This window comes from Muscardinus avellanarius (assembly GCF_963383645.1).
Source record: "Muscardinus avellanarius genome assembly, chromosome: 16".
Classification (NCBI taxonomy): Eukaryota; Metazoa; Chordata; class Mammalia; order Rodentia; family Gliridae; genus Muscardinus; species Muscardinus avellanarius.
In genome coordinates, this window is record NC_137802.1 from 38,670,247 (window position 1) to 38,693,912 (window position 23,666).

The window sequence follows — 23,666 nt, forward strand, 5'->3', positions numbered from 1 at the left end:
TCCTGAAAGGAGACCCTTCAAAGAACTTGCAAATGTCCTATGCAAATTCTCCTTGGAATCTCAAAGTCGCCCTAACCACAAATGGACTTGCAAGAGGACAGGCATTGGCCAGTCAGATGGCAAAAGTGGGCACTTTCCCGCTCGGGACCCCCTCCCCCTTGGGAAGTCACCAGGTTAAATCCCAGAGCACCACAGTGGGGCTCAGTCCTTAGGGCTTGTAGTGATATGTCAGAGACTATGATGAGAAAGAGGAAGGACTAAGCAAAGCTAAACCAGCTGTGGTGGCGAACGGCAACAATCCCAGTACTTGGGAGGCTGAGACGGGGGATCGCAGGTTTGAGGGCAGCCTCAGCAGCTAAGGCCCTCAGCAAGTTAGCAAGACCTTATTTCATAATAAAAATATAAGCCAGTCACGGTGGCGCATGCCTCTAATCCCAGTACTTGAGGGGCTGAGACAGGAAGATCACAACTTCAAGGAGAGCTCAGCAAGTAGTGAGACTCTCATCAACCTAGTGAGACCCTGTTTCAAAATAGAAATAAAATATCTGGGCGTGGTGGTGCACACCGGTAACCCCAGTGCTTGGGAGGCTGAGACAGGAAAATCACAGGTTTGAGGACACCCTCAGCAAAGTGAGACTCATTCACCTAGCAAGACCTTGTTTCAAAATAAAAATAAAATAGGGATAGGGTATAGCTCAGAGGTAGGTTGTGCCTGGGTTCAATCTCCAGTACCAATAAAAAAATAGGGTTGGAGATATAGCTTGGAAGTAGAATGCCCCTGGATTTTATCCCCACTACCAACACACACACCAAAAAAAAAAAAAAAAAAAAAAAAAAAAAAAAAAAGAAGAGAAAGAAAGAATGAAAAGAGAAAGAGAGAAAGGAAGAAAGAAAGAAAAAGAAAGGGAAAAAAGAAACCAGGGCTCAGGGTATAGCTTATAGGAAGAATGCCTCTGGATTCAGTCCCCAGTAGCACATACACATACACAAAAAAATAAAAATAAAAAAATAGGGTTGGGAGATGTCGCTTGGAGGTGGAATGCCCCTGGATTCCATCTGCATCAGCACCACCGCCACCAACAACAACAACAAAAGGCAGATTCCTTTATTTTTGGTACTACGAATTGAACCCAAGGGCATCCTACCTTTGAACTACACTCCCAGCCCTTTTTAATCTTTAACTTGAAATTGGGTCTTGCTAAATTGCCCATCCTGGCCTCAAACATTTATTTATTTATTTATTTATTTATTTATTTATTTATTTATTTATTGGTACTGGGGGTGGAACCCAGGGGCTTCCTACCTCTGGGCTATACTCCCAGACCTATTTTATATTTTTATTTGGAAACAGGGTCTCACTAAGTTGCTGAGAGCCTCACTAAGTAGCAGAGGCTGGCTTCGAACCTGCGCGATCCTCCTGTCTCAGCCTCCCAAGCGCGGGGATCACAAGCGTCCTGGGCTGTGTTTAAGGGCTCGCAGGAGTCAGCCCAGCCTGGCCCGCTGGGGCGGTGGGGCCACCTGGGGTGGCGGAGGAGAGAGGCCCGCCCCACCTCGGGTAGGTAGGCAGGGCGGGGCGGGGTGCTGGGAGGGGACCCCCGCCCACGTGACTTCCCGAAAGCCCAGGGCGCCGCCCGCCCGCGGTCAGTTTCGTTTCCCCTGCAGCCCGCTGGACGCGCTCGCCGTCCCTGCGCGTCCCGTCCGGGGTCCCCAGCGGCGCCATGGCCGAGCTGTATCTGGACGAGGAGCTGCTGTGCTCCATCTGCCTGGACCGCTTCGAGGACCCGGTCACCACCCCGTGCGGCCACAACTTCTGCGGCTCGTGCCTTAACGGGACGTGGGACATCCTGGACTCGCCGTACTGCTGCCCGCAGTGCCGCAGGGTCTACGTGGATCGGCCGCAGCTGAGCAAGAACACCGTGCTGTGCGCCGTGGTCCAGCGGCTGGGGCTGGAGGCCGGGCCCGCGCGGCCGCCCGCCGTCGACTGGACGCCGCCCTCCCGCGCCGCCGCCCTCCGCCAGGCCCCCAAGGTGGCGTGCGACCACTGCCTGACCGCGGAGGCGCTCAAGACCTGCCTCGTGTGCATGGCCTCCTTCTGCCAGGAGCACTTGCGGCCGCACCTCGAGAGCCCGGCTTTCCGGGACCACCAGCTGCAGCCGCCCATCCGCGACCTGCTGCACCGCAAGTGTCCCCAGCACAACCGCCTGCGGGATTTATTTTGCTTCCAGCATAGCAAGTGCATCTGTCACATCTGCCTGGTGGAGCACAAGGACTGCTCGCCTGCGCCCATGTCCCTGAGCCTCGCCAGCGCCAACTTGGAGGTAGGGCCTTGGCCGGGAGGATGGTGCAGAGAGGACGCCATGGGCGTCTCTCTGCCCTGCCCCGGGCCTCTGGGGAGATGGCTTTGCCAGCTGGCAGCCAGCTGAGTGGCAGGAACAGGTGGACGTCCCCCAATGTGGAACAGAGAGGAGATGGGAGATTATGTATCCCTCTCCCTTCTCCGTTGCCCCCAACACACACACTCAGTTTGCAGAGGGGGCAGCCGAAGGCACCGGGAGGGTGTGTGTCTCCAGCCTGAGCTCCTGTGATGGGAAGCCTGGAGGCTCCTTCTGTTCCCTCGTTCACTCCTGGCAGCACCTCGCACTGTGACTTCACGGTTCAGGAAACCCAGGTCCAGACAAGTTCACCTAGCAGAGCCAATGTGCTGCCTGGCCCAGCCGGCTGGGACCTGAGTTGGTTTGACTCACAGCTTACAGTTTCTCCTCATGGGTTAAACTCAAATCCAGATTTCTAGAGTCCAGAGCATGGGGCATTCGGGGAGGCTTGAGGTCATGTAAGCAAAAGCCCTGGTTATCTGGAGAGTTCTAGTGGTCAGGGAGGTGGTGCAAAGTCCTGGTCCCTCCCCTGGGTCCCCAGATAGGAGCCACGAGAGAGATCAACACTCTTGCAGCATGCTGTCCCATCTAGGGTGTGGCCAGGCTCTGGACTTGGCCCCTGGGCCTGGGTCCTCACTGATACAGGGAAGAGGAGGGACTAGATGGAGTCTGATGTTTTTAGTGGTTTGGGGATCATGCCTTCCCCTTGTGGGCTGGAAGCAGAGACTGAAAAAATATGACCGCCCCTTTTGTTTTATCAGTCTGAGTTCCAAATGTGGCCCCATTTCATCCCATTTTCCCAACACTTGCTGAGGTCAAGTGCTGCCTGGTGTTGTCAAAGCCTGGGTGAGCTGGGGAGGTGCCTGGGCCCTGCACGGGGGCCTTGCTCCCTCTGGCCTGCCTGCCTCTGTGGGTCTGAGCGAGGCTCTTCCGGCCTTTTACCTTAGGTCTCAGCAGCAGGACCTTCGGGCATTTCCTTCCAGCTGACTCCTTTATGGTACATCTGATTTGAGTGACAGACATCTTGGACTCCACCTGTTCTGGGGAAGAACCCGCCCAGGCCTCAGAGCCAGGAGCCCTGCTTTCCCCAAGAGCTATGTGTTTCAGGGCAAGTCACTGCAGATCTCTGAGCCTCACTTCCGCTCTGCCAGGTGGAATAGACCCCATTCCCTCTCTCTCTCCAAGGGAGAGACTAAGCCCCCGGGAAGCGCACAGTGGGTCAGTAAGGGCTCCCAGCAGAGTGGGTGCTGAGTTCTGGCTTTGAATCCTGACCTGACTCCCAGCTAGGAAATGATGAGGGGACTGTGAGAGTGTTGGCCTCGGGGGTTATTGTGAGGATGGAGACAGTCTGCAAAAGCCACTGACTAAAAAAATGCTCCTACCCTTTCTGTCGCTCAGGCCTGGTGGCAGGAGGGCACTGGGTGCGTGGGTGGTCCCCTGCGTGCAGAGGCCTGCCAGTTCGCTCTGGAACGGGCCGGCTACTGAAGAGAGACACTTCTAGAGGTGTCTTCTTATCTGTAGGAGCAAATAGGGGCAGGAGGGCTTCCCAGACTGGCCAGGGCTGCTGCTCTGAGGCCTGGATGGTCTTGGAGCCTGCCCCGGTTTTGTGTGCTCCACACATGCACGCTCAGCACTTTCTCTTTCATGATTCTGGGGATTAAACCCAGGGATGTTCTACCCCTGAGGCACACCTCCAGCTGTGTTTATTTTTTATATTTTGAAACAGTCTCGATAATTTGCTGAGGCTGACCTCAAACACGTGATCCTCCTTTCTCAACCTCCTAAATTCTGAGATTACAAGCATGCGCCACCACGCCTGGCTCATGCTTGGGTTTCTTAATCCTTCTTATCAGGATTCCTCTTCCATTCCCCAAGTGTCCGTTCTCCATCCCTGTTGTTCCTTGCCTATGTCAGTGCCAGTCCCAGGTGGGCAGTGCCCTCAGCCTGGGCTGGCTAGCTTGTCTTGGCCACTGGTGTCAACCAGACTTAGGATGGATCTGCTACCTCCCCCGGGGAGGAATTCAAGTCTTTGCTGTACCAGTATTGGGAATGGCCTAGGAAGATTTGAGAAAGGTATGATTATTAATATATGGGGCAAATCTGTGCTAGGACTTGGTTTCTCCCTAAAAGCAGGCAACTATTCCAATGTAAATTAACCTAGCTAAAGTAATTAACAAGTCTATAGGAGAGGAGAACTAGGCCTTTCTGTATCTAAAGACAGATCCACATGATGATCTAGGGAGGAAGGAGCAGGGTTTGACCTTCTCCCTTCATGAAAGGAGACACCTTGTCACACCTTGCTGGGGGAGGTACCTTACTGGGACGTTCACTACATCAGAATCACATAAACAAGATGGAGGTCATGGGTATAAAAAGGTCGAGTCCACGTGTGATCCCTTTGGTGTATTCATTCGAGTCACCCCTCCATGCCACTGTGGCATGGGGCTGTATCTCTATTTTCTGTATTTCTATCTTTCTAATAAACTTCTTTAAATCTTCAGCAGCTGTCCAAGCTATACATATTTATTCTTAGCTTAGGATGAGAACCCATGGGGGTTTTTTTTTCCCTGTTTTTCTGTGGTTTGAGGGAAATTGTGTCCAGGACCCTAACAGGGGTCCCCAGGAACAGTTTCCCCACAACCATATTCTCCCCAATCTGCAACATTTTTGGCGTCCACGCAGGGCTAACTTTGTTTTGGGTCATCCCGCTATGTCACTCTGGCGTGGCGTAGTGCTTTGGTCTAAGCTCCAACTTTCCCTCTTTCTAAGGGCGCCAAACTGTATCATTTGCCCCAGACAATCCTCAGAACTTCAAAAAGTTTTTGAGCCGGGCGTGGTGGCACATGCTTGTAATCCCAGCATTCGGGAGGCTGAGACTGGAGGATCGTGGTTTGTGGACAGCCTCAGCTACTTACTGAGTTGCAGAGGCCCTCTGCAACTCAGTGAGACCCCATTTCAAAATAAAGAATAAAAAATAGGGCTGGGGGTGTAGCTCGAAGGTAGAATGCCCCTGGGTTCTATCCATGGCACACACACAAAAAATCTTTATCTTTGATTAGGAGATTGTTTTGGCTACCAAAATTGTGGGGTCACTTCCCCCTATCCACAATGAGGGGACCATATATGTTTGATTAATAATGGATAAAGTTTTTTAAAATTTTTGTAGTACTGGGGATTGAGCCCAGGAGCATTCTACCTCTGAGGTACACCCCCAGCCCTTTTTTAACTTTTTTATTCTGAAGCAAGGTTTCGCTCAGTTGCTAAGAGTCTCACTAAATTGCTGAGGATGTCCTCAAACACTCAATTCTCCTATCTCATCCTCCTGAATACTGAGATATTGGTGTGCGACTCTATACTCGGCTAAGTGTGTGTGTGTGTGTGTTACTGGGGATGGAACCTAGAGACATTTAACCTCTGAGCTACACCCCCAGCCTGGTTTTATTTAATTCATTAATTTATTTGTGGTACTGGGGATGGAACTCAGGGGCATTCTACCTCTGAGCTACACCCCCAGCCTGGTTTTATTTAATTAATTTATTTATTTGTGGTACTGGGGATGGAACTCAGGGGCATTCTACCTCCAAGCTATACCCCAACCCTATTTTTTAGTCTTTATTTTGAAACAGGGTGTCACTGAGTTCCAAAGCGCTCACTAAGTAGTAGCCGAGGCTGTCCTCAAACTGCTGCCCTCCTGTCTTAGCCTCTAAAATGCTGGGATTACAAGTGTGTGTCACTTGGTTTATTATTTATTTATTTATTTATTTAAATTTTGGTGGTACTGAGGTTCCTAGAAACCCTTCTACCTCTGGACTACACTCCCAGACCTATTTTTATACTTTTTTTTTTTTTTTTTTTTTTTGAGGTCTGGGAATGGAACCCAGGGGTGTTTGACCTCCAAGCCACACCCCCTGCCCTATTTTTATTCTTTATTTTGAAACAGGGCCTCACTAAGTAGCTGAGGCCACGATCCTCTGGTTTCAGCCTCCTGAATGCTGGGATTACAAGCGTATCCCACCACGCCCGGCTTGGCTTATTCTTTTATTTTGAAAAGGATCTCAAGTTGCGGAGGGCCTCATTAAATTCCAGGGGCTGGCTTTGAACCTGCCATCCTCCTGTCTCAGCCTCCTAAGTACTGGGATTATAAGCATGTGCCACCACACTTGGCTATTTTATTTTTGTTTTTTTTGTGGTACTGGGTGGGAATTGAACTTAGGGGCATTCTACCTCCAAGTGACACCCCCAGTCCTATTTTTATTTATTTTGAAACAAAATCTCACTGAGTTGCAAAGGGCTTCACTAAGTAGTAGCTGAGGCTGTCTGAGAACCCTGATCCTCCTGTCTCTGCCTCCCAAATGCTGGGATTACAAGTGTGCTGTGCCACCATGCCCAGCCTTTTTTTTTGGGGGGGGGGGTTTGGGGATGGAACCCAGGGGAATTTGACTTCCGAGATATACCCCCTGCCCTATTTTTTATTCTTTATATGAAACAGGGTCTCACTAAGTTACGGGAGGGCCTCACTAAGTAGCTGAGGCTGTCCGCGAATCGTGATCCTCCAGTCTCAGTCTCCTGAATGCTGGGATTCCAAGCCTGCACCACCATGCCCGGCTCTTTATTATTATTATTTTTTTGGAAACAGGTTCTCACTAAATTGCTGAGGCTGTCCTCAAACCTGTGATCCTCCTGTCTCAGCTTCCCAAGTCCTGGGATTATTATGTGTGCACCACCACGCCCGGTTTGTGCTAAATCTTATAAAATATAGGGCTGAGGTTGCAGTGCTTTAAGGGCCGCTCTGGGAAGTGAAACTGCTTCTAGCTTGCGTGTTCCCAGGTGGCTTCCATCTCTGTGGGGACAGATCAGCCCGCATTTGACCTTTGGCCGGAACCTATCTCAGCCTCTCTTGGAGGCACGAGCCTCAGAGGTGTAGACTGAAACTTCTGTGTGAGTGGCCTTGGTCTCTGCTTCCAGCCTGGACATGTGACTGTCACTCTGTCCAGGTTCCAATCCAGAATCAAGGTCAGGGTCAGCCCTGAATATCTCTGGTGTAATGGGAGAATGAAAGTGGCAGAGAGAACCAGAATAGGTTGAGCAAGCTGGAGAGAGGAAGGACATTATTATTTTCTTTTTCTAGAAGTTGCTAGCGTGTTCATTTTATTTATTTATATATTTATTTATTTATTATGGTACTGAGGGTGGAACCCAGGGGCATTCTACCTCTGAGCTACACTCCCAGCCCTACTTTTTATTCTTTATTTTGAAACAGGGTCTCCCTGAGTTGCAGAGGGCCGCACTAAGTAGTAGCTGAGGCTGTCTGCGAGCCGCGATCCTCCTGTCTCAGCCTCCCAAGCGCGGGGATTACAAGCGTGCACCACCATGCCCGGCTAGCGTGTTCATTTTAGTCACAGGTTTATAACTTTTATTTTTATTTTTTATTTTTTGGTAATACTGGGGATTGAACCCAGGAGCATTCTACCTCTGAGGTATACGCCCAGCCATATTTGATTTTTTATTTAATTTTATTTATTTATTAATCTGTGCTAAGCTGAGTGTGGTGGCACACGCCTGTAATTCCAGTACTTGGGAGGCCGAGACAGGAGGATTGCAGGTTCAAGGGCAGCCTCAGCAAGTAGTGAGACTCTCATCAACCTGGTAAAACCCTGTTTCAAAAAAATCAGGCTGGGAGTGTAGCTCAGAGGTAGAATGCCCCTGGGTTCAACCTCCAGTACCAACAAAAAAAAAAAAAGAGAGAGAGAGAGAGAAAGAGATGAAGATAATATGACAGGTGTGGTGGCACAGGCCTATAATCTCTACTTGAGAAGCTGATACAGGAGGATCGCAGGTTCAAGACCAGCCTCAGCAACCTACTGAGATCCTGTTTCAAAACAAAACAAAAATTTAAAAAAAGCCTGAGGGTGTAGCTTGGAGGTAGAGTTCCTGTGTGTTCAGCCCCCGGGTCTCCCCTCCACACCCTTAACACAATTTTTTTTTTCCGGGTATGGGGATGGAACCCAGGGGCATTTGGCCTCCGAGCTACACCCCCTGCCCTATTTTTTATTCTTTATTTTGAAACAGGGTCTCACTAAGTTGCAGAGGGCCTCACTAGGTAGCTGAGGCTGGCCGCGAACCGCGATCCTCCGGTCTCAGCCTCCCGAATGCTGGGATTACAAGCGTGCGCCACCTCGCCCGGCTCCCTTAACACAATATTAATATCATCTTCCTTCTCGTGTAATTTACCTTTGTTTCTGGAAGCGGCTCAGAGCCAAGCGGTTTTGAACTGGCTGAGCTCAGGGATGGGGCTGATATGCAGCTCCTGTGGCTGGCTCCAACTCATTCCTGGCTCTTGGTGGTCCTGGGAGGGTGTCCAGGTGAGCCTGGCACCTGAGGTGGGCAGAGGCTCTTCTGGCTTCCTCTGGGAGTTAGCAGATGTCTCTAGGAAGAACAGCCCTAGTTGTTTTTATCTCTTGGGTCCCTTCTCCAGGATCTGGGCTCCGCAGTCCTCCTGGGCTTTCTTAGCTCTCCGGCATCTTTCAGCAGATTCCTCTTCTGCGATCTGTGCCTCCTTTCTGGTAGGCTGAGTGAGAGGGCTGCTGCCACAATGACTCATCTGCCGTTGCTGGAGCAGCTGTCCCAGCCAGGTCCGTCTCGGTGTCCGCCTGCCCACCTTGCTCTCCTCTTTGCCTCGATTTCACCAGTTGTAAATTGGGCAGTAGTGAAGAAATTCATCCCAATACAAGCTGATATGGAGTGTCTCTGCTCAGACTCCAGCACCTGCTGCACGCGTACCTTGTTTCAGTTAGTCCTGGTCATCGCCCAGTGAGGCAGGAACAGTTGTACCTATTGCACCACCAAGGAAAGCCAGGTGGAGACAGGTGCACAGCTGGGAATTAGGACTTGAACCTGCTCTCTCTCTCTCTGGCTCCACATCGGAACTTCTTTACTGACTGCGCTGTCCCTGTAAAGGACCCTTCCGTGTTTGTTTCCTCTGCAGAGCACGCTGAGGCAGAAGCTAACTGTCATGTTCGGCCAGGTGACCGGGGCATCAAAGGCTCTGGAGTTCGTGAGAACCAGGCAGCAGGATGTGCGGGTGAGTCCAGCCCCGGCACCTCCTTCAGCCTTCAGGAAGGACAGACTCGGCTCTGACCCGGACAGAGCTGAGCACCCTCCGTGGAAGGAGCTTAGTCACATGGCCGCGCAGAGCTGCAAGAGAGTCTGGAAAATGTAGGGCTGCTGTGTGTCCAGTTGAAACTCCAAGGCTACTCTCTTATGAAAGGAAAAGGTGGGGGAGCCAATGTTGGAGGATGTCGGTGGCCACATTGGAGGTGACAGAGTAAAGGGCTGAATAAAGAAGCAGCTGAATTTCACTCTCCCAGTATAATGCCCCGCTTGTGTTTTTAGGTTTGATTCCGACCTATTGCGTTTACCCATCATGTTAAAAAAGACTGTTGCTGCTGAAGTAGTGCTATCTAACAGAAATATAATGGGAAGCCGGGCATGGTGATATGCACCTATAATCTCAGTCCTTGGGAGGCCGAGACAGGAGGATCGCAGGTTCAGGGTCAACTTCAGGAATTTAGCAAGAGCCTCAGTAACTTAGTGAGACCCATGTTTCAAAGTAAAACTTAAAAGCCAGGTGTGGTGGTGCACACTTGTAATCCCAGTATTTGGGAGACTGAGACAGGAGGATTGCAGGTTCTCAGCCAGCCTCGGCTACTTAGTGAGGCCCTCTACAACGTTGTGAGACTCTGTTTCGAAATAAAAAATAAAAAAAATAGGGCTAAGGGTGTAGCTCAGAGGTAGAATGCCCCTGGGTTACATCCCCAGTACCACAAAAAAATAAATTAAAAGAAATAGGGCTGGAGGTATAACTGAGAGGTAGAATTCTCAGTTCAATCCTCAGTACTGAAAAAAATAAAAATAAAAATAAAAAAATAAGTAAAAATTAAAATAGAACCAGGGGTGTAACTCAGAGGTCTAGAAAGGGCCTGGGTTCAATCCTCAGTACCAAAAAACATATGCATATTCCCAATATGTGTGTGTGTGTGTGTGTGTGTATTATATATTATATGTAAGATAATATATAATGGGAGTCTCTTATATAATTGTAAATTAATTTAAATAACATGAAATTATAATTATTATTATTCTTTGTGGCACTGGAGATTGAATTCAGGGACTCATGTATGCTAGCCAAGCACTTTACCCCTGAACTATACCAATAGCCCCTGAAATTAATGTTAGTAACACACTTTACATAACAGTATGTCCAAAGTATTAACACTTCAGCATATAAAAAGTTATTAAGAAAACATTTTACATTTCTTTGTGGTACTAAGTCATAGACATCCAATGTGTGTTTGTTTATTTATTTATTTTTACGGGTCTGGGGATGGAACCCAGAGGCATTCAACCTCCGAGCTACACCCCCTGCCCTATTTTTTTATTCTTTATTTTGAAACCGGGTCTCACTGAGTTGCAGAGGGTCTAAGTAGCTGAGGCTGTCCGTGAACTGCGATCCTCCGGTCGCAGCCTCCCAAATGCTGGGATTACAAGCATGTGCCACCGTGCCCGGCAACATCCAGTGTGTATTTAAAACTTGGAGCCAAGAATGGTGGCGCACGCTTATATAATCCCAGTACTTGGGAGGCTGAGACAGGAGGATGGCAGGTTTGTGGCCAGCCTCAACTACTTAGTGAGGCTCTCAAAAACTTAGTGACACCCTGTTTATAGGTCTGGGAGTGTAGCCTAGAGGTAGAAAAGCCTCTGGGTTCCATCCCTAGTACTACCAAAAAAAAAAAAAAAAAAAAAAAAGAATAAAAAATAGGGCTAGGGTGTAGCTCAGAGGTCAAATGCCCCTAGATTCCTTCCCCAGACCTGCCAAAAAAAAAAAAAAAAGAAAGAAAGAAATAATGCTGCCTCTGTCTCTGGGGCATGCATCAAGGATTTTTCTAGAGTGTACTGAGATTGGAGTTGCTGGGTAGTGGGCAGGGCACCTCCACGCTGGCTAGGAATTGCCAGATGAGGGTCCCAAGTGGTTGTAGCAGTTTACAGTCCCATGAAGCACTGGTGTGAGTGCCTGGCGCCCACTTCACTGATGCTCAGCCTTGGCCCCTCTGCCGGTCTGATGGGACTCTTCTCCCCTCATCCCTCTTAGGAGACTACCAACAAAAAGATAGAGCAGCTAAGGCAAGAATACCTGGAAATGAAGGCTCTCCTCGATGCCTACGAGGCCAACTCGACATGCAAGATAAAGGAAGAGGAGAAGAGGGTCTGCAGCAAGTTCGAAACCATTTATCAGATCCTGGTCAAGAAGAAGAGTGAGATCCAGGCCATGAAGGAGGAGATTGAGCTCAGCCTGGTGAAGGGAGACGATTTTGAGTTTCTGGAGGTGGGTTGCAATGCGGGCGCTGCTGCTGAACACTTTTTTTTTTTTTTTTTTTTTTTTTTTTTTTTGAGGGTCTGGGGATGGAACCCAAGGGCATTTGACCTCCGAGTTACACCCCCTGCCATATTTTTTATTCTTAATTTGAAACCGGGTCTCACTGAGTTGCGGAAGGCTTCACTAAGTAGCCGAGGCTGGCTGTGAACTGTGGGATTACAAGCGTGTGCCACCACACCCGGCTGCTGAACACTTTTTCTGCCTGGTGTCAGGATGTGACTGCACTGAGGGATTGGGGTATAGAGGTCCTTGGAAGCATCCCTAAGACACACACTGTATTAAATTTTCTCTGCTGTGCAACAAGTTAACTGAAGGTCTGCATTTCTGTGCCCCAGGACCTGTCTGCTCAGGGTCTTGCCAGGCTGCAGACCTGATTAGAGTCACCCTTTTAAGCTGGGTGTGGTGGCACACACTTGAAATCCCAGTACTTGGGAGGCTGAGACAGGAGGATCACAGGCTTAAAGCCAGCCTCAGCAACTTAGCGAGGCTCTCAGCAACCTGAGACTGTTTCCAAATGAGAAATAAAATCAGGCTGGAGGGTGTATCTTGGAGGTAGAATGTCTCTGGGTTCAATCACCAGTACCCTCCCAAAAAGAAATAATTAATCTTTTGATTTTCTCCAAATCAGCTGATTTGGAGGTCTTAATTATATCTGCAGTATTCCTTCTGTTTCCCATTTTTCTTTTTTCTTTTTTTTTTCTGTAGTGGGAATTGAACCCAGGGGCAAGCTTTCTCTCCAAGCTATGCCCCAGTCCCTCCTCCCCACCTTTTTTTTTTGCGGTACTGGGGATGGAACCGGGGGCATTCTATCACCAAGTGACATCCCAGCCCTATTTTTTTTATTCTTTATTTTGAAACAGGGTCACACTGAGTTGCAAAGAGTCTCACTAAGTAGCTGAGGCTGGCTTTGAACCTGCATGATCAATCCTCTTGTCTCAGCCTCCCAAGTGCTGGGATTACAAGTATGCGCCACCACACCCAGCTCCCCGCCCCCCCCCCTTTTTTTTTTGCAGTATTGGGGATGGAACCCAGGGGCATTGCACCTCCGAGCTACACCCTCAGTCCTATTTTTTAGTCTCACTGAGTTGCGAAGGGCCTCACTAAGTAGCTAAGGCTGTCCACAAACTGCAAACCCCCAGTTTCCACCTCCCGAATGCTAGGGGATTACAAGCATGTGCCACCACGCCTGGCCCCCCTCCCTTTTTAAACTTTTTTTTTTTTTTTTTAATTTTGAAACAGTCTTAATAAGTTGCTGAGGCTTGCCTCGAACCTGCTATTCTCCCGTCTCAGCCTCCCAAATTCTGGGATGACAGGCATGTGCCTGTGTCTAGACTATACCTCTCTCCTACCCTAAGATGTAAACTGAGATTACAAGCATGTGCCCGTCTCCATTTGTTTTATAATGCATGCTAATCCTAGGGGTGATATCCACCTATACCTAGTGGAGGGATTATGTAGTGTGTGTATGTGTGTACACATGGGCCCTGGAAGTGTCTGTCTAGAGCACTGACCCCTCTTCCTGGCCTCCCTTATCATGGGCCAAAGGTCCTTGGTACCCAGACCTCGCCTGTGCTGGCAGCCTCATCTCTTGCCGGCCTCCCCCTCCACCTGCCTCTCCCTGGGCTGTATTGACAGTGAGGTGCTCCTCCTCCTCCAGGCGCAGTGGCACTGGCTGGGGACGCCATGCCTAACCTCCGTCCAGTGGCTGAGGTCCTTTTCCAGGGCCAGCTCCAGTTGCCCCATCTTTCGTAGGTCCCTGTTGTACCGCTCCACGGGCCCTCCCGCCTGGAGGAGCAGCCCTCACCATGACGATTTGCTCCAGGGCACATCCTGCAGGAAGGAGGGGCTTGCTGAACCTCCAAAACCTGGAGGCACATTCTTGTAATCCCAGTACCTGGGAGTCTGAGACAGGAGGATTGTGCATGTTCAGAGCTAGCCACGTGGCCTCTGCCTTAGCACACCACGTGACACTGTCTTGGGCATCCTTGTTTTGTGCGTCTCTGGGCCCTAAGTCCATCCCTTTTAACCCTTATCCCTCGGGTGTAGCCCTGTTCCTGGCATGCGGGGACTGTCTGGTGAGCTGCAGGGATGGGTGACCTGCTGCTGCCCCCAAGGCCTTGTTCAGGACAGGTGACGATGCTTTTCGTGCCTAGGCTGGTGGCGGCACATTTCCTTCCAGGTGGCATGACCTGTGTTCTGAGCAGCTGCCTGTGCTCTCTGAGAGAGGATTCCAAGGCCACTTCTGCACCTCTTTTATTTTTTATTTTTATGGTATTGGATATGGAGCTACCTCCGGGAAACACTCCCAGACCTATTTTTTAATATTTAATTTGGAAAACAGGGTCTCACTACATGTTGCAGAGAGCCTCACTGAGTAGCTGGGGCTGGCTTCGAACATGCACAATCCTCCTGTCTCAGCTCCCAGGTACTGGGATTACTAGCATGTGCCTCCAGGTTTTGGACGTTCAGCGAGCCCCTCCCTCCCGCAGAATGTGCCCTGGAGCAAATCCTCATGGTGAGGGCTGCTCCTCCAGGCGGGAGGGCCCCCCAGTCTTGGGGTGTTTCTCGTCACAGCTGGAGCAGCGGACAGACCTTTGTCCCCATGGTGCTCTTGCTGCTCAGTGGCCCCGTTGCCTGCAGGCCTCTTGTCATGTCTAAGCCTCAGTTTCCCTATCTGTAATATAAGCGGCCTCTGAGGTCTAGTTACAGATCTTCCAGAGTCTCAAAAGGGGTGCTTTAGCTGGGGGGGGGGGTGGCACACACCTGTAATCCCAGTAATTTGGGAGGCTGAGACAGGAGGATCACAGGTTCAAGACCAGCCTCGGTAACTCAGTGAGACTGTCAGCAACATAGCAAGACACTATTTGAAAACAAGAAGTAAAAAGTAGCCTGGGTAGAAGGTTCCTGGGTTCAATTCCTAGTACCATACACAAATACACACAAAAAGAGAAGGGGGTAATTTAGCCCCTACTGAGCCTGGTTCTGAAATTTGGGCTGGCCTCAGCACCTGTGGGCACAGGAAGCTCCTGGAGGGGTGGGCAAGGCCTGAACCTGGGCCCTGTGTCCCCTGGAGCTGCCTGCCCTTACCTCTGTGGCTTGTTCCAGAAAGCGTCAAAACTGCGAGGAGTCTCCACAAAGTCGGTCTACGTCCCCAAGGTGGAGCTGGACCAAGAGCTAATAAAGAGCACGTACCAGGGCACGTTACAGCTCAAAATCCAGCTGAAGCAATCTCTCGTGAAGCTCAAGGAGAAGAAGCCCGAGGAGTCTGGCAGCTCACTGCCGCCCCAGCAGCATCCTCAGGCGGGTGGGTCTCCTGGCCTCCTGCGGTGGGGGACGGGTGTAGCCCAGAGCACTGGGGCTTGAGTCTTAGGGGTCCTAAATAGCAGCCTTTCATCAGAGGAGTATGCCTCATCCTGAAATCTGACACTTTCGGGAGTTCTGTCGAGGAGGGGCCTTTCTGCATGGGTTCTTTCTTGGGGCAGGTGAGGCCGAGTTGGTTGGGTTTTGAATGGGCTCTGGGTCGTCAGTGTGCTTGGTGGGGAATGGCTAGTTTGGGGATCAGAGACCTGGAGGTCCTCCTTGACACTGCTTTTCCCCCTCCCCGCCCCGCCCATCCGGCTCCCCAGTAGATTTCCCTCCTTTCCTTTCTCCTGACTCTCCACTGGTGCCGATACCCGCCCGCTCTCTGTCTCCATCACCTGTGCCCCGCGTCTGTGGTAGCTTCCTAAACGGTCCCTCAGCCTCCACTGCTACAGCCAGAGCCAGCTGGTCAGGGTGCCAATCTCACCTCCTGGACCCTTTCCCTCCTCATCCCCCACAAGCTTTCCATCACTCATGGGTTACAGAGCCAACCTTGACCCTGGCCTGCATGGCAGGTCAGGTCCTGACCATCTCTCCAGCCTCACGTCCCTCACCCTACACACATCTCTCTGCATTCAGACGCTTGGATCTGCTGAGCTTCTGCCACAGGACCTGTGTCCATGCGCTCCCCCAGAAGACTGGGGACTCTGCCATCCTCACCAGCCAACCCCTCACTCTTTAGATCATCCCAGACATTATGTTTCTCCCCAGCCTCCCTGGCGCCACTCCCGCTCCGTAGACTAGGTCCTCAGATCCTCAGCAACCTTTCCAAAGGGGCCTTTGCACACATATCACTTTCTTTTCCTTGGGAGTCCCATCTGTCTCCCCCAACGGGGTGTGACCTCCTGGAAAGCAGGGGCTGTGCCTGTTTCCTGTTCAAAGCTGTCTGCCAGCTGGGCGTGGTGGTGCACACTTGTAATCCCAGCATTCGGGAGACTGGAGGATCACGGTTCGCAGACGCCTGGCTCTAAATAAATAAATTTTGAATCAGGGTCTCACTAGGTTGGTAAGAATCTTAAATTGCCAAGCCTGGGCTCAAACCTGCGATCCTCCTTACAGGCAAGGACCCACACCTGGCTCATCCCGGCTACATTTTAAGCCACGTGGGCCCTCTGTCACCTTTCTTCTCTTGCAAATAATTGGGTGGGGAGATGAGTGGAAGAGTCTACTTAAACACTCTCCCCGCCTGCCAGGGCAAAGCTGGCTTCTGGGGTTGGGGGAAGAGGCCCAGACACTGAGCCCATGTTTTCTGGCGCAGGTGATGCTGGAGACCACAATGCCAAACCCTCGCGGCCCACGAAGAAGGTCCCACGTAAGTAGCTCCCCTCACCACTCCAGGTCACCGCAGCGGCATGGCCTCTGCTGAACACCAGTATGGCCACAGAACCTATGGAGGGCCGGGAGGAGGGCTTGCGCACTACACTGTATATTCAGGCTGCCTGCGACGGCCAGATCACCGAGGCTGGCGTTTGTTAGAATCATGCACTGCACCCAACTCCTGGTCCCCGGGGCCCTGGAGGAGATGGGCGGTGGTCTGGATGGGCCGTGGTCCTAGCAGCTCAGTGGGCTTCAGCCCTTCAGCTGTCCTGTGCCTCTGCTGGGCCAGCGGATCTCGTCCCCTGTCATTACCAGCCCCTCTTCCTCTCTCCCACTGAGCCATTTTATTTATTTTTTATTTTTTTATCTTTATTTTATTTTTTTGCAGGGTCTGGGGATGGAACCCAGGGGCATTCTACCTCTGAGCTACACCCCCTGCCCTATTTTTTTATTCTTTATTTTGAAACAGGGTCTCACTGAGTTGCAAAGGGCCTCACTAAGTAGCTGAGGCTGTCTGGGAACTGCGATCCTCCTGTCTCAGCCTCCCGAATGCTGGGATTACAAGTGTGCGCCACCACACCCGGCTTCCAATGAGCCATTTTAGAAAGATGGCAGAGTGATGCCTAGGGAATCAATAGTAAACTCAGGCATGACGCCGGGCGTGGTGGCGCATGATTGTAATCCCCGCGCTTGGGAGGCTGAGACAGGATCGCACAGGTTCGAAGCCAGCCTCAGCTACTGAGTGAGGCTCTCAGCAACTTAGTGAGACCCTGTTTTCAAATAAAGCATAAAATAGGGAGTATAGCCTGGAGGTAGAAGAGCCCCTGGGTTCCACCCCCAGTGCCACCAACAAACAAACAAATAAACAAACAAAACACAGGGATGGACTGAGGTGGTTCTATTGAAAGTGGCTCTTGGATAAACTGACTGAAATGGGGCAATAGGTAAGCAGAGGGCGACTTGTCCCCGTGTGGAGACTCCTTAGAGGAGCGACTACCAGGAGGGGCCGGTGCCTTTTGCAGAGTCCCTAGATGCTGGTCCTCCAGGTCCCCTGGGAGTCGGTGGGAGATGGGCTTAGGACCGTGAAGAGGTCTCTGGTGGGAAGGTAGGAGCCATCAGGAGCAGCAGGGCTTTATCTCTCTGTGAAGTATCTCGCAGAGCCAGGTATGGCAGTGCCTGTAATCTCAGTACTTGGGAGGTTGAGGCAGGAGGATCAAAAGTTTGAGGCCAGCCTCAGTAACTAAGCAAGACCCTTAGCAACCCTCTTTCAAAATAAAAAGGCTGGGGAGGGGGGATGTGTAGAATGCGAATGCCCCTGGGTTCAATTCTGAGAGAGAGAGAGAGAGAGAGAGAGAGAGGGTTTATATATGTTGTCGGTAGGCATGGGCATAAGATCCCAACAGTCTTTTTTTTTTTTTTTCCTGGTGATGGGCAAAGAAGGAACTGGAACCTTCTAGCCCACTTGAACAGAATCACTGGGAGGCCTGCAAGCTGCAGGTGGCTGGGCCCCAACCCCACACTTTCTGGTGTGGTGAGTCTGGGGTGGGGCCCAAGATATATTTTCCATTTCTTACTGCTAGAGACATGGATGCTGCTGGTTTGGGACCCACATGTGGAGAATCGCTGTTTTAGTCCAATTTGCACCTATGGCCACACACTCTGGAGACAGACACACACACACACACACACACACACACACACACACACACAATTGAACCCAGGGGCATTCTGTCTCCAAGCTACACCCCCAAACCTTTTTATTTATTTTTATTTTTTAATTAATTAATTGCGGTTTTGGAGATGGAACCCAGGGGCATTCTACCTCCAAGGTATACCCCCAGCCCTATTTTTTTTTTTTTTGGGTGTGTGTGTGTGTGTGTGTGTGTGTGTGTGTGTGTGTGGTACTGGGGTTCCTGGAAGCCCTTCTGCCTCTGGGATATACTCCCAGATCTATTTTATACTTTTTTATATTTGGAAACAGGGTCTCTTAAGCCAGCGTGGCTGGCTTCGAACCTGCGCCATCCTCCTGTCTCCGCCTTCCAAGTGTGGGGATTATACGGGTGTGCCCTATTTTTTTATTCTTTATTTTGAAACAGGGTCTCACAAAGTTTTTCTGGGTTAAATTGTTGAGTTTGTCCTTGAACCTGCAATCTTCTTGTCTCTGCCGCCTAAGTACTGGGATTGCCGCCACGCCTGGCTACTCTGGATTTTTTTTTTTTTTTTTTTTGGTGGTGGTACTGCAGTTGGAGCCCTCTGGGCTATACTCTCAGACCCGTTTTATATTTTATTTGGAAACAGGGTCTCACTAAGTTGCTGAGAGCCTAAGTAGCTGAAGCTGGCTTTGAACCTGTGCGATCCTCCTGTCTCAGCCTCCCAAGTGCTGGGATTACAAGTGTGTACCACCAAGCGTGGCCTACTCCGGATATTTTTTAGATTACTATGATACTTGACAATTTTTTTATTGTTGTCTCCTTACCTTTTGTTTGTTTTAATTTGCTTTTATTCTTTTATAAAGATATAGTTTCTCTGCAGTGAAATGCACAGATCCTAAATGTATTGTTAGATAAATTTTGACAAATAAGACCTGTGTTACCCTTACCTAAGGCAGCATAAAGTCTCCTCATGACCTAGAAAATTCCTTTATGCTTGTAATAAGCTTGTCCTTTATGCTTGTCCCCCCACCCCAACTATTAATGCCGATTGCTATCACTGTAGATACATTTTGCCTGTCGTGTGTGTGTGTGTGTTAGTTACTGGGGATTTTGCCCAGGCATTCTACCTCTGAGCTACACCCCCAGCCCTATTTTATTTTTATTTTGAAACAGGGTCTTGCAAGGTTGATGAGAGTCTCATTAGTTGCTGGGACTCTCCTTGAACCTTCCATTCTCCTGCCTCAGGCTCCCAGATTCTGGATTACAAGTGTGTGCCACCATGCTCAGCTGACTTTTTACATTTTAAAGATAAAACATCCTAACTTTATTTGTATGAATTGAATTTATGCAAATGAACATTTTTATGGTCTTTGAAAAATGTCATGTTGCTGGACGTGATGACACATGCCTCTAATCTCAGTACTTGGGAGACTGGGACAAAGGATTGCAGATGTGAGGACTACCCGAGCAATTTAGCAAGACTCCCAGCAAATTAGCAAGGCCCTGTTAAAAAACAAAAAAAATAAAAAGGGGCCGGGCGTGGTGGCACATGCTTGTAATCCCAGCATTTGGGAGGCTGAGACAGGAGGATGGCAGTTCACAGACAGCCGTTGTGAGGCCCTTTGCAACTCAGTGAGACCCTGTTTCAAAATAAGAAATAAAAAAATAGGGCTGGCCGGGCGTGGTGGTGCACGCTTGTAATCCCCGCGCTTGGGAGGCAGAGACAGGAGGATCGCGCAGGTTCGAAGCCAGCCGCGCGCGCTGGCTTAGGAGACCCTGTTTCTAAATAAAAAAATATAAAAATAGGTCTGGGAGTGTAGCCCAGAGGTAGAAGGGCTTCCAGGAACCCCAGTACCACCAAAAAAAAAAAAAAAAAAAAAAAATAGGGCTGGAGGTGTAGCTCTGAGATAGAATGCTCCTGTGTTCCATCCCCAACAGCCAATAAATAAATAAATAAATATTAATTAATTGAAAGGGTTAGCCAGAACCGGGCACTTGGGAGGCTGAGACAGGAGGATCCAGGTTCATGGCTAGCCTCAGCTACTTAGTGAGGCCCTCTACAATTTAGTGAGACCCTGTTTCAAAATAAAGAATAAAAAATAGGGCTGCGGGGTGTAGCTCAAAGGTAGAATGCCTCTGGGTTTAATCCCCAGTACCACAAAAAAAAAAAAAAAAAAAAAAAAAGGGTTAAGGGTATAGTTTGGAGGTGGAATGCCCTTGGATTCAATCCCTGAACCAGGAAGCTCAGAAAAGAAGTCATGTTACTGTCCTTTGAAATATCTAAATTCTGAAAACTTTATTTTTCAGAAGAAAAGAAACCCAAGAAAACGCGTAAGTTGTGCATTTTTGTATTTTTTGCTCCAAAGACTTGTGTGAGCCTAGAACTAAAAGCTGGCAGCCATGGCTGACCTATCTTGTCAGGGTTCTGTGATGGGCCTCGACTTCTGACTACTCAGTAAGGGCATCAGGCCTGAGGCAAGAGGTGAGACCTCCGGTGAATGATTGTGGCTCTGTGGACTCACTGGGTGGCCCTGGCTCTTCTGTGGATGAGTGTGTGTTTGCAGAAGCGGACCCTGACAGTTTGGAAGGGAGGAGAGGCTGTCGCACTCCTCCATGCCCCATCGCCAACTCCTGTTTCTCCTCTCTCTGCCCCAGCTGCAGACCCTGCGTCAGTCAAGTTGCCCGTCTTTGGAGCCCCTGGACAGTCAGTGGAGTTGGAACCAACTGTCCCAGATGGTGAGTTACTGTGGGCAAGGGCCAAAGGGGCATTCACGCTGAGTTTTTTCTGAAAACTGCTTTCTGTTTCCTCTCCCAGATGCAGCCAAAGCTCCCAACGTGCAGCCAGACGCCACATCTCTCAGGGCAAAGGTACTAGAGAACTTCTTAGCCAAGTCCAGAGCTGAGCTCCTGCAGTGTGAGTAGCTTGGTTTTGTAGATTAAAGACAAGTGTGGGTGGGTGGGTGGGTGGATGGACAGATGGATTGTGGATGGATGGATGGATGGATGGATGGATGGATGGATGGATGGATGGATGGATTTGTGGATGGATGGATGGATGGGTGGGTGGATGGATGGATGGATAGATTTTTAGATGGATGGATGAATGGATGGATGGATGGACGGACAGACAAACAAGTGGACAAGATGAATGGACAAAATAGTATTCTTGAGGGAACAATCTAAAAGTGAGAGCTTTGAGGTCCCTCATAATTGATTCCTAGGGGTAATGTTTTCTCAGATTCTGTTAAAGTCGTCCTGGATTACAATACTGCCCACAACAAGGTGGCTCTGACAGATAACTACACCACCGCTTCGGCAGCCAACGTGTCTCAGAATTACCGGCCACATCCTCAGAGGTTCACGTACTGCTCCCAGGTGCTGGGCCTGCACTGCTACAAGAAAGGGATCCACTACTGGGAGGTAGAGCTGCAGAAGAACAACTTCTGCGGAGTAGGCATCTGCTACGGCAGCATGGAGCGGCAGGGCCCCGAGAGCCGGCTCGGCCGCAACAAGACCTCCTGGTGTGTGGAGTGGTTCAACAACAAGATCTCTGCCTGGCACGACAGCGTGGAGAAAACCCTGCCCCTCACCAAGTCCACGCGGGTTGGCGTGCTTCTCAACTGCGACCACGGCTTCGTCATTTTCTTTGCTGTCTCCAACAAGATCCACCTGATGTACAAGTTCAAGGTGGATTTTGCTGAAGCTCTGTACCCCGCCTTCTGGGTGTTCTCTGAGGGTACCTCGCTGTCCCTCTGCCCTCCCAAGTAGGCGGGCCACTAGGCCGGCCATGGGCGCTCGGGCTGATGGCCTGCGGAGCACCCGAGACTCAGTGGAAATGCCGCAGGTGGGACTCTCCTTGGAGAACTTGCCGGAGTCCTCAGCTGTTGGAAGGACAGAGGGGAGTTGGAGGGAGGCTGGGGAGGGGATAGAGGAGGACGGATTGTGCTGTGGGTGAGGAAGCCTTTCCACTTCCTGGTGCCCAGCAGGGCAGAGCCACGTCCTCTTCACTGTTCCGAGAAATCTCTGGGCTGCGAGTACCTGGGAAGAACTTTGGGGAGTTAGTCATTAGGGATCCTCTTCTCTTACAGAAACCCAGGTTCCTTCTCAGGCCCGCCCTTTCACCCTCTGGGGTAACCCTCGGGTCTTGGTGCTTTCCTTGCTCTCTAGGTTAGTTTTGCTCTGTGGGGTAGCCTTCAAATCTTAGTGTTTCTCTTTCTTTCTAGATGTTTAAAAAATTCTGAGCTGGCCCAGCATGGCGGTGCATGCCTGTAATCCCAGTACTTGGGAGGTTGGGACAGGAGGATCATGGGTTCAAGAACAGCCTGAGCAAGTAGTGAGATTCTCATTAACCTAGTGAGACCATGTTTCAAAAATAAAAATAAAAATTGGGTCCAGGATGGGGCTCATAGGTAGAAAGTTCCTGGGTTCAATCCCTAGTACAGAAATTTTTTTTTCTGAGCTGGGCATAGTGGTGCACACCTGCAATCCTAGTACTTGGGAGGCTGAGACAGGAGATTCAGGTTCGAGGCCAGCTTTGACAACACAATGAAATCCTTAGCAACTCAGACCCTGTTTTAAAATAAAAAGTAAAAGGAACTGAGGGTGTAGCTTGGAGGTAGAATGTCCCTGGGTCTAATCCCTGGATACACACACACACACACCCCTGCAGTCATAGAAAAAATATATATATAGTTGTATGGAACCCAAGGATCTTTTACCTCCACGCTACACCTCCAGACCTATTTTTTCTATTTTATTTGGAAACAGGGTCTCACTAAGTTACTGAGAGCCTCACTAAGCTGCTGAGGCTGGCTTTGAACCTGTGGTCCTCCTGTCTCAGCCTCCCAAGTACTGGGTTTACAAGCGTGTGCCACTATGCCCAGCAATACTTTATATTTTTGATGCTGGGGTTTGAACCCAGGGCCGTGTCCTTGCTAAGCACATGCTGTACCACTGAGCTACATACCCAGCCTGAATTTTAATGTTTTTACCCCCAGGGATCCACATGTCAGGGTTCTATCTCCTGGTTCTTATTTGTGCTTGAGGGGAACTATTGGTAACAGGTCTGCATGCATCTGGACCAGAGTTTCCCAAAGAAGCATGCTCCTTCCACTGGAAGACAGCCCTGCTTCCCTTCCTATCCTGTTTACACCATGGCCCTGTCAACGGTTTTGAAGTGTTCAGTTGAAGCCGGGCGTGTGGTGTATGCCTGTAATCCTAGTACTTGGGAGGGTGAGACAGAAGGATCGCAGGTTTGAGGACAGCCTCAGCATGTAGTGAGACTCATCAACCTAGCGAGACTCTGTTTCAAAACAAAAATAAAATGGGGCTGGGAGTGTAGCTCAGTGGTAGAATGACCATGGGTTCAGTCCCTAGTTACACACACACATACACACAGACACACACACACACACACACACACACACACACACACACACACACAGATTCAGTTGAACAGGAACCTTTTTAGTTCAGGCTGCAAACCATGATCTCAGTTCAGCCTGTGTTGCTTTTGTGACTGGGGGAAGGTCA

The 23,666-nt window shown here is 50.0% G+C and overlaps 1 protein-coding gene across 1 annotated transcript; it reads left to right on the forward strand.

Moving 5' to 3' along the window:
• Positions 1 to 1,718: 1,718 nt before the first annotated feature.
• TRIM25 (tripartite motif containing 25) lies at positions 1,719 to 21,902 on the forward strand (the record flags this gene model as incomplete). The annotated part of the gene is made up of 9 exons (XM_080714036.1): positions 1,719 to 2,318; positions 9,358 to 9,453; positions 11,521 to 11,754; positions 14,911 to 15,109; positions 16,424 to 16,477; positions 20,442 to 20,465; positions 20,790 to 20,870; positions 20,950 to 21,048; positions 21,373 to 21,902. 9 exons carry the CDS (start codon positions 1,719 to 1,721, stop codon positions 21,900 to 21,902), a joined length of 1,917 nt encoding a protein of 638 aa, XP_080570162.1.
• Between the last annotated feature and the right edge of the window lie 1,764 nt (positions 21,903 to 23,666).